This window comes from Falco punctatus (genome assembly GCF_963210335.1).
Source record: "Falco punctatus genome assembly, chromosome: 16".
Lineage (NCBI taxonomy): Eukaryota > Metazoa > Chordata > Aves > Falconiformes > Falconidae > Falco > Falco punctatus.
In genome coordinates, this window is record NC_137596.1 from 2,485,181 (window position 1) to 2,495,836 (window position 10,656).

The following is a 10,656-nucleotide window of genomic DNA, read 5'->3' on the forward strand; positions in this document are numbered from 1 at the left end:
TGAGTGTACTAACAAATCCTGATGGTCCAACCAGCCTCACTGGGGACCCCCACCCCACCTAGGGACCCTATATAAACTCAGCCCAGGGTCCTTGCTGGGCCATACTGGGTTGTGGACCCTATAGATGCATCCTGGCTGGGACTCGTGCCCGTCATCCCCCCAGCCCCAGCACAAAAGCTTAATTGCAATTAAAAATCATTTGCAAGGCCAGATTGGTCCCATCCAGTCCTTCCTTCTAGCTCATTCCTGGTCCCATGCAGGCATTTCTCCGGAGCAGGTGTGATATGGGAGAGCGGCATTCCCAAACTGGCCTGCACATGGGGTGGGAGTGGGGAGGTTTCGCCATCCGCAGGGGCTCTGTTCCCCTCCCTGAATCACCATCCCGGCACATCTGGCAGGCAGATGTGGCCACGCGGCCGGGTTCTGCCTCCCAGATGGGGGACGGGTGGCAAAATCCCTGTATGGGATTCAAAAGCTATAATTTTTCCTTGGAAATTTGCATTTCCTGGCTTGTTGCACGCATTCCCCATCTCCGGGGGTGCTGTGAGATCCCTGCGCATGGCTGGGCTGTGTCGTGATGCTCCGGGGCTGGACCATCCCTTGTCCTTCACGTCCATCCCCTATCTGCATCCTAAATCCTGCTTCTGCATCCGATGTCCTGTTTCCCACCTCACATCCTATAACCCATACGTCTGTACCCTAAATCCTTCTTCCACATCCTAAATCCCAGTTCTGCATTCCATGTCCCATATCCGTATCCCGCCTCCTATGTCCTACATCCTGCATCCCAAATCCCACTTCTGCACCCCATGCCCTCTACCTGGTGTCCTTCATTTGCATCTTAAATCCCATTTCTCACATCACCTGTCCCATATCCCGCCTCTGCATCCTACATTCTGCTTCTGCGTCCCACGTTCTGCATCTGCATCCCAAATCCTACATCTGCCCTTTCATCCCGTGCCGTGTCCTGCACGCCACATCTGCACCCATGATCCCACTTCTGCAGCCCCTCTCCTGTGTCCCATGTCTGAGAACCTTCCTCCCGCATCCTAAATCCTCCATCCTGCATCCTAAATCCTCCATCCCACTTCTGCAGCCCCCAACTTATGTTCTGGGCCCATGTCCTGCATCCTCCATCTGGGAACCTGTATCCGCAGCCTAAATCCTCCACCCCACATCCTACATCGGCATCCTAAATCCTGGGGATTTTTCCCCCTAAATCCTCTGTCTGCAACCTGAATGCACCTGCAGCTTAACCCCAGCTTCTGCACCCCCTCTCCTGCACCCACACCCCAAACCTCCCACCCTGCATCCTGCCCCGACATCCTAAACCCTCCACCCTGTATCCCTCACCCTGCATCCCTCACCCACAGCCCACATCCCTCACCCCGCATCCCTCACCCGCATCCCACACCTGCATCACTCACCCACATCCCACACCCCTCACCCTGCATCCCTCACCCCGCACCCCTCACCCACAGCCCACATCCCTCACTCCGCATCCCTCACCTGCATCCCACACCCACATCGCTCACCCACATCCCACACCCCGCATCCCTCACCTGCATCCCACATCCCCCACCCACATCCCCCATCCCTCACCCCGCATCCCTCACCTGCATCCCACACCCACATCGCTCACCCACACCCCGCATCCCTCACCTGCATCCCACATCCCCCACCCACATCCCACATCCCTCACCCCGCATCCCTCACCCCCCACACCCTGCATCGCACACCCCTCACCCTGCATCTCACATCCCTCACCTCATATCCCACATCCCTGACCCAGGATGCTGCCAGGGGGCCTGTGCCCGCCGCAACACCATGAATTTGGGATGGGGGGGGGGGGGGGGGGCGCACCGCCGCCCCTGCCCATGCTGTTGTTTTCAGGCCTTTGGCACCCAGTGGTGCCTCCCTGAGCGCCCTGTCCCAGCGGGGCCGCACAATGGGCGCTTTCAGGGACCCCCGCTCCCTGCAGCCCCCTTTTTTACCGGCAGAGATTGGAAAATCAACCTTTTATCCCCCTCGAATTTACCCCCAAAAGCAGAAAATAATCCTCCACCCAGAGTGAAAAAAATAAATAAACCCAACCCCGTCGAAAAATTCAGGTGGAAAATAATTCCCGTGGGATAACCGAGCTGGGTTAACGGGTGAGATCAAGGTGGACCGTGAGCAGCAAAGCATCACAGGGGGGAGATGTACCCCGTGACCCCCCCAAAATAACCCATTTAGGGTGGTAATAGGGGGGAAAATGTGTTCCTAAGGGGAGGCTTGGCCCTGGCAGCCTGCAGTGGGGTGACCCACACCTGCCACGAGCTGTGTCCAGCCTCGCATCCCTCCAAATCCCCATTCCCAAGGTATTCCTGCCCCTCTGATACAATATCCCCCTTCAAATATAAATTCCTGGGGGGAGTGAACCACAAAACTCTGTATTCAGCCTAATTATCCCCCCTCGGCTGCTATCTGTGATCTCCGGGACAATTAAAAGGGCTTAACAAGGTCGGAGGCGGCGTCTTCCGTCTTCCTGCTTCCCCCTCGCCCGCTGCCGGGGTCTCGCTCCCCAGCTGCAATATAAATATGCAATTAAAAAATCGCCGCTAATTGCTTCACCGAAGGGGAGTTCCCACCAAAGGAAAAAAAAAAAAAAAAAAAGCCACAATCAGGGAAAAGGAAATTAAAAAAAACACTAAAAAAGGGGGGAAACAAAAAAGCACTTTTCCCCCATAATTAAACACGGATGCAGCTTTGGGGAGGAATTATGGTGATGGCTGGGGTGGGGAGCTTTTTTTTTGGGGGGGGGGGGGATGCTCTTTTTGTTGGGGGAGAAGGGGTTAATCCCCAGCTCTCCTCTCTCGCTCCAGCGCTAACAACCCCTGGCAGCTCTGGGCTCATTAGCCCTAGCGAAAAGCAATTAAGAGAGGTTGGAAAATGAGGGCAGCCACTGCCCTGAGACAGGGCACGAAGCCTGGGGGGGGGCAGTGGGGTCAGCCCCTAAACCTTGGCGGGGTGTAACAGGCCGGTTTAGGGATGCACGGCTTGGCAGAGAGCCCGGGTGGGGGTGGGGGTGGGGGATTTATGCTGGCTGAGCAATGCTGCGCCATCAGTAGGTTTCAGAGTGAACGAGCCCCACGCTCACTGAAACCCCCTTCAAAAATGGAATAAATAAATAAATAAAATATGCAGTACCGCATCCAAAACACCCCCCAAAATATGGAATCCAATGGGTTCTATCAGGGTGACGCAGGGCAGCCCCCCCGCCGCCCCGGGGATGATTTTTGGCCGCTAATTGCAAAATCTGAGGCCAAACGGTGCCGTGGGCAGGGGGCTGGGCTGGACTGAACGGGGCCCATTGGGATAATGAGGCCAAATGTCGCCCCTTTTTGGGGTGAAAAGAAGCTGGGGAGGGGGGAACTGATCCCTAATTGCTATTTTTAAAAATTATTTAATGCCTTTTTAAATTGCTGCGCTGTGGAGCACCCCAGGGCCCCCTCCAGTCTGCACTGTCCCCCCACCCCAGCAGCCTGGGTGCACCCGTCAGGCCAGCTGAGCACCCTCCGTTGGCCACAGCAGGATGGGACCCATTGCAACGCCCCCCCCCCGTCCCCCCTCCGCCCTTGCAGTAAGCGGCTTTGCTTCGTCCCCCCAGGGCTTTATTGAACCTTTAAAATCTGAGGCGCACGCGCGCGGTCGGTTGCCTTCGTGGCATTCGGGTGCTGCCGCAGGAGCCTCGCCGGGAGGAAGAGGAGGAGGAGGAGGAGGAGGAAGAGGAGGAGAGGGAGAAGGCAGGTGGGGTGCAAGGGGGCTCAGGTGGCAGGCAGCCAGACTTTCTGGGTGCTGACGATGTCGCTGAGCTTGCCCTTGATTTTTAGGAAATGCCTCTTGAACTCCAGGCCGTCGCCCTGTGCAGGGAGAGGAGGGGGTTTGCATCGACTCTGCACCCGTCTTGCACCGCTTTGCACCCACCTTGCTCTCTTGCACCTGCTTGCATCACCTTGCGCTGCCTTGCACCCACCTTGCACTGCCTTGCACCTGCTGTGCATCATCCTGCACTGCTTCGCACCCCTTGTACATCAGCTTGCACCTGCTTTGCACCCACCCTCCACTGCCTCACACCCACCCTGCACTGCCCTGCACTAACTGGGTATGGCCTTGCACCCCCCCAGGCACCCCTGCTGCACCACCTTCACCCCACTGAGCACCCCCCTGCACCCCCCAGACACTGTCCTGTTTCCTCTGCACCCACCGTGCATCCCCTGAGCACTGCCTTGCATCCCCAGTGCGCTGCCTGGCACCCATTTTGCAACTCCCTGCACCCACTGCAAACCCTCCAGGTACTGCCTTGCACCCACCCAGCACCACCTTGCACCCACAGGACGCTGCTTTGCATCACCTCGCAGCTGCCGTGCACTCAGCGGGTGCTGCCCTGCAGCCATCTCGCACCACCCTGCACCCACCAGCACCACCCTGCACCCACCAGCACCACCTTGCACCCACCAGCACCACCTTGCACCCAGCCTTGCACCGTCCTGCCTCACTTTGCATGGTCCTGCATCCCCATGCATCAGCTTGCAAGACCCTGCGCCACCCTGCACCCACTGTGCATCACCGTGTGCCCCCCCTGACCCCCCCCTCACCTTGGAGAGGCGAAAATCCACCAAAATCTTGCTCTCCATCTCCACCAGGTTCAACTTGAAGATGAGTTTGTTGTTCCTCCGGTCCGTGGTCGAGATGGTAACCTGCAAAACAGCAGCAAAGCGGGGGAGGTGGAGGGGGCCCCAGATTATTCTCAGGTGTAACAACATGTGGGGGGGTCCTACCTCACCATTTTGCACCCTGATCCCTACCTGGTTCGTGCAGCTCTTCTTCCAGCCGTACCCCATCTTCTCACAGACCTCTTTCAGGGCGCGGTAGGAGCCGTCAGCATCCAGTTTGGTGAAGAAACGCGTCATCCGCTTCACCAGACGCTGCCACGGGCTCTGCCGGCCCCCCCAAAACATTGCAAAAGTTACAAATCCCGCAAAGTTGCAAAGCTGCAGCCCCAGCTCCACCGGCCTTACGAAGGTAAATATTGCAAAGCTGCACCCCCTGATGGTAAATGCTGCGAGCTGCATCTCCCAGGTTGCAAAGTTGCATTAGAAATATTGCCCAGTTGCATCAGGAATATTGCAAAGTTGCATTAGGAATACTGCCAAATTGCATTAGAAATATTGCAAAGTTGCATCCCCAATACCATAAATACTGCAAAGTTGGACCCCAGTGTATAAATGCAAAGCTGCCCGCCAAACACCGCCGTACTGCATCCTGATGCCATAAATACCGCAACGCAGCACCCCAAAACCTGCCACATTTAAACCTGATATGACAAACGATGCAAAGTTGCACCCCCTGTACTGCCAAGCTGCACCCCAAACACGGCGAGGCGGCCGCCCAGCACCCCCAGTGCAGCACCTGGGAGGACCCCGGGGTGCCGAGGAGCTGGCTGTTAACCAGCATGTGCTCGGGGCAGGCGGGCTGGGAGAAGCTGATGCCCTGCACCAGTTTGTCAATGGTGGCTGCTCCGCTCTCCCAGAGCGCCCCGCCGGTGCCAGGCTCCGGCTGCGACGTGGAGTAGCTCGCCTTCTCCTCGCTGCAACGCAAGGGGAGACAGGACATTAGGGATGCTCGTGCCAAGGGGAGGTCGCACGGAGGGGGAACAGGGAGGTATATGAGCGTGGAAATCACAGCGCTTTGGGATCTTGCAGGATTTTTTAAGATTGTGCACACGTGGTTTCCACCCCACCACCTCTTGGGAAAGCCCTGCAACGTGCAAAGAATTGCAAAGTGCAAAGCCCCGTGGTGTACAAAGCCCTTGCGCCATGCAAAGCCTTGCAGTGCGCAAAGTCCTGCAGCATGCGAAGCCCTGCAGCGTGCAAACCCCAGCGCCACACAAAGCCCCACAATGTGCAACCCCCTGCAGCATGCAAAGCTCTGCAGCGTGCAAAGCCTTGCAATGTGCAGTCTTGCAGCATGCAAAGCCCCGGCATGCAAACCCCTGCAGCGTGCAAACCCCAGCGTCACACAAAGCCCTGTGGAGTCCAAAGCCTTGCAATGTGCAACCCCCTGCACCATGCAAAGCCCCACGGCGTGCAAAGCCTTGCAATGTGCAAAGCCCCGCAGCACACAAGCAGCGATGAGGCCACTTGTAGCAGCCAAGCACGCGGAGGGGGATGCAGAGGGCACCGCAGGCTCACCCCAGAGCGCTCTTCACTGGCGAGAAATCCGTATCGGATCGGACGTGCTTGGAGAAGCCGCCGGGAGAATCGGACACCCCCCCTGAGGACACGCGAGCCCGTTTGACGCCTGTAGAGGGATGAGACACCCAATGACCCCGCCAAGATGTGGGGGGACGGGCACGCTCCCTGGCGGCCCCTTACCCTTTTTGAGGGGTTTGCTGTACCACCGGTCCTTCTTGATGTCAGGGATGGTGATCCGCGCCGTCGGGCATTCCGTCAGGATCTTGTGCAGCAAAGCTGGGGGAGACAGGGTGGGAAATGGGGACCACTGGTGTGGTACTGGGGGCTGCTGGGGGCCGGTTGCTTACCTAAGGGTGCTGAATCGATCTTCTTCCAAGGTGGGAGGTAAGTTTTCCTCTCCTTCCAGTCACTGTACTCCTGGCAGCTATCACTGGGCTGGTCCCAGGGCAACTCTGCCAGAGGGAAAAACCTGCTGCCTTAGTGCCCCAGGGTGGGAAGGGGGAAATAATGGAAATGGAAATGGAAATGGAAAGGAGGCAGCACAGCAAGGTTTGCACAGAGAGCTTTTACAAGGGGGAGTAATAAAGACTGGTTCTGCGTGATTTTAAAAGGGGGCAACGTGCAAAGGTATGCAGCACACAAAGGTGTTACGATGTGCGGAAGCTGTGCAACGTGCAAAGCCTTGCAGTGTACAAAGTCCCACAGCGCGCAAAGCCCTGCAGCATGCAAACACCCCACAGCGCGCAAACACCCTGCAGCATGCAAACACCCTGCAACGTGCACATGCCCAGCGGTGTGCACAAGCACACAACAGCACCGCCACCGTCTTCTGTGTCAGGCACCTCTGCTCTGAAGCAGGTGCTGCATCTCATGGATTCCCCCCATGCATTCCACACCTCTCCTATGCATCCCATACACCCCCTTATGCATCTCGTACGTTCCCTTCCGCAGCTTACGTCCCTCTGTGCCTTCCATACATCCCCCTTAGCTATTTCATACACCCCTGCTATGCATGTCACACGTCCCCCTCCATGCACTCCATATCCCCCTTATGCATCTCATACATTCCCCCTCTTACCTTTCACATGTCCCTCCCCCTATAATTTCCATACATTCCCCTTCTGCATCTCATACGCACACACCTCATACATCCCACCATGCACCTCATACAGGCCCCTTCCCCACCTCATACATCCCTCCGTGCATTCCACGCGCCTCCCCCTATGCATTCCATATGTACGCCCCCTCTACATTTCATACGCACCCCCTCCACGGTGCAGACACATCCCCTCTGCACCCTCAAATGCCCTTTGGACACCCCACCTCCGCATCTCACATACGTCCCTTGAGCACATCATACGTGTCCCCCCCCACCTTATGCATTCCATAGGTCCCCCTATAGGTTGCAGGCAGCCCACCTCCGGCCAGCATGGCTGTCAGCACCACGCCGCAAGCCCAGACGTCAACGGGCTCAGCCCTGAACTCGGGGCGCCGCAGCAGCTCGGGGGCCACGTAGGGCAGGGTGCCGCACATCTTGTTGAGCAGCCGCTCCCGGCCGTTGTGCTTGAAGACGGTGGCCAAGCCGAAATCGGAGATTTTCAGGTTATCTGGGCCCCAATTAAAATTAAAAAAAATCCAAAGAAAAAATTTCGAAGGCAATAGGGGACCGATAGGGATGCGTCGCCCTCCCCCCCCCCACCTCGCTCATCCAGCAGCAGGTTCTCCGGCTTGAGGTCGCGGTGGGTGATGCCGATGCCGTGCAGGTAAACCTGGGGACAGAGAGAAGGGTCAGCGCCGCGTGGCACCGCTGCCGGCATCCCCCACATCCCCGCCGCGCTCACCACGCCGGCGATCAGCTGCTGGAAGAACCGCTGTGCCTCCGGCTCTGGCATCCCGATATCCGGCTCTACAGGAGCGGAATAAGAAAAGGAAGAACAATTCTCAGCCTTTTAGGGATGAATTTTTTAACGCGTCATGTTAGATAAAATCGAAGGCATTTGGAAGCGGGCGTACCGATGCGGTCGAAGAGCTCGCCGCCGCTGCAGTACTCCAGGAAGAGGTACTGCGTGGCGCCTTCCCGTCGGTGCCCGTAAAATTTGACGACGTTCTCGTGGTTGAGCATCTTGTTGATGCAGATTTCCTTCTTGATGTTCTCCGGGCAGTCGGCCGCTCGCTTCATGTCCACGATTTTGACGGCCACGGCTTCCTCGGTGCGGCGGTTGACGGCCAGCTGCACCCTGGGGCGCGCGGCGGGTCAGCGGGGGGGCGTGAAACGCTGCCGGGGGAGGCGGGCGGCGCAGGCAGCACGTGATGGGCAAGCAAGGAGCACACGAGGGGCACGCAGCAGCCAAGGAGCGGGCAAGCAGTGGCCATGGGGGGGGCACGCAGCGGTGAAGCAGTGGGCAAGCAGTGGCCACACAAGGGACACACTGCAAGCCATGGGCATGCGATGGGCAAGCAGTAGCCACAAAAGCGGCATGTAGCAAGCAGTGGGCATGCAGTGGGCAAGTGATGGGCAAGCAGTAGGCACGTAAGGGGCACATAGTAAGCAGTGGGCAAGCAGTAGGCACGTAAGGGGCACATAGTAAGCAGTGGGTAAGCGTGGGCAAGCAGTAGCCGCATAAGGGGCACACAGTAAGCAGTGGGCAAGCGATGGGCAAGCAGTAGCCGCATAAGGGGCACAGAGGAAGCAGTGGGCAAGCAGTGGGTGTGTGATGGCCAAGCAGCAGGCACACAAAGGGTGTACAACAGCCAAGCAGTGGGCAAACAGTAACCACACAGGGGGCACAGCGCAAGCAGCGGGCACACAAGGGACGCAGAGCAAGCAGCGGGCACACAAGGGGCACAGAGCAAGCAGCGGGCACACAAGGGGCACAGAGCAAGCAGCGGGCACACAAGGGGCGCAGAGCAAGCAGCGGGCACACAAGGGGCAGAGCAAGCAGCGGGCACACAAGGGACGCAGAGCAAGCAGCGGGCACACAAGGGGCACAGAGCAAGCAGCGGGCACACAAGGGACGCAGAGCAAGCAGCGGGCACACAAGGGGCACAGAGCAAGCAGCGGGCACACAAGGGACGCAGAGCAAGCAGCGGGCACACAAGGGACGCAGGGCAAGCAGCGGGCACACAAGGGGCACAGCGCAAGCAGCGGGCACACAAGGGACGCAGAGCAAGCAGCGGGCACACAAGGGACGCAGAGCAAGCAGTGGGCACACAAGGGGCAGGGCAAGCAGCGGGCACACAAGGGACGCAGAGCAAGCAGCGGGCACACAAGGGGCACAGAGCAAGCAGCGGGCACACAAGGGGCAGAGCAAGCAGCGGGCACACAAGGGGCACAGAGCAAGCAGCGGGCACACAAGGGGCACAGGGCAAGCAGCGGGCACACAAGGGGCACTGAGCAAGCAGCGGGCACACAAGGGGCAGAGCAAGCAGCGGGCACACAGGGGGCGCAGAGCAAGCAGCGGGCACACAAGGGGCGCAGAGCAAGCAGCGGGCACACAAGGGGCAGGGCAAGCAGCGGGCACACAAGGGGCAGAGCAAGCAGCGGGCACACAAGGGGCACAGAGCAAGCAGCGGGCACAGAGCAAGCAGTGGGCACACAAGGGGCACAGAGCAAGCAGCGGGCACACAAGGGGCACAGAGCAAGCAGCGGGCACACAAGGGGCACAGAACAAGCAGCGGGCACACAAGGGGCATTGAGCAAGCAGCGGGCACACAAGGGGCACAGAGCAAGCAGTGGGCACACAAGGGACGCAGAGCAAGCAGCGGGCACACAAGGGGCAGAGCAAGCAGCGGGCACACAAGGGGCAGAGCAAGCAGCGGGCACACAAGGGGCACAGAGCAAGCAGCGGGCACACAAGGGGCAGAGCAAGCAGCGGGCACACAAGGGGCAGAGCAAGCAGCGGGCACACGCAGGGCGCGCAACGGGCAAGCAGTGGCCACGCAGCGCCTGCCCAAGGGGCCCGTAACAGCCGAGCAGCGGCCACGCAACGGGCCCACGAGCGGCCAGCAGTAGCCACGCAGCGGGTGCGGGGCGGGCAGGCGGCGGTGGGCGTGTTGGGGCGTGCAGGAGCCGTGCAGGGGGCGCGCCCCGGCAGGGTACACACCCCCCCCCCGCCTGGGCCCCCCCCTCACTCACTCCCCGTAGGCGCCTTCCCCCAGCGTCTGCACCAGGTCCCAGTCCTCCACGAACGGCACCGCCATCCCCGGCCCCGCTCCCGCCGCGCTGCCCGTTCCCGCCGGCGCCACCGCGCCCCGCCCCGCCCTGCGCGCGCAGCCCGCCCGGCCCCGCCCCCCCGCTAGCCCCGCCCCCCTCCCGCAGTCCCGCTTTCCCCTTCAAATTAATTAAAAGCAGCAAAACTTCCCCACCAAACCCGTTCTCCACACCCCGTTCTGGCAAGGGGGAAAAACCGGTGCAGAATTA

At 59.5% G+C, this 10,656-nt stretch overlaps 1 protein-coding gene across 2 annotated transcripts; it reads right to left on the reverse strand.

Annotated features, from left to right (window-relative positions):
* Window positions 1-2,798: 2,798 nt before the first annotated feature.
* Window positions 2,799-10,572, reverse strand: CHEK1 (checkpoint kinase 1). Of its 2 annotated transcripts, none has more exons than XM_080366703.1 (12): window positions 10,372-10,572; window positions 8,250-8,473; window positions 8,078-8,142; window positions 7,936-8,005; window positions 7,655-7,843; window positions 6,584-6,688; window positions 6,417-6,512; window positions 6,234-6,315; window positions 5,452-5,629; window positions 4,848-4,979; window positions 4,638-4,739; window positions 2,799-3,902 (listed from the first exon to the last, which is right to left on the reverse strand). In XM_080366703.1, exons 1-12 carry the CDS (start codon window positions 10,434-10,436, stop codon window positions 3,807-3,809), a joined length of 1,404 nt encoding a protein of 467 aa, XP_080222829.1. In that variant the 5' UTR covers window positions 10,437-10,572; the 3' UTR covers window positions 2,799-3,806. The 2 variants fall into 2 exon arrangements, with proteins under 2 accessions (XP_080222829.1, XP_080222828.1); XM_080366702.1 differs by having other exon boundaries at window positions 6,234-6,342.
* Between the last annotated feature and the right edge of the window lie 84 nt (window positions 10,573-10,656).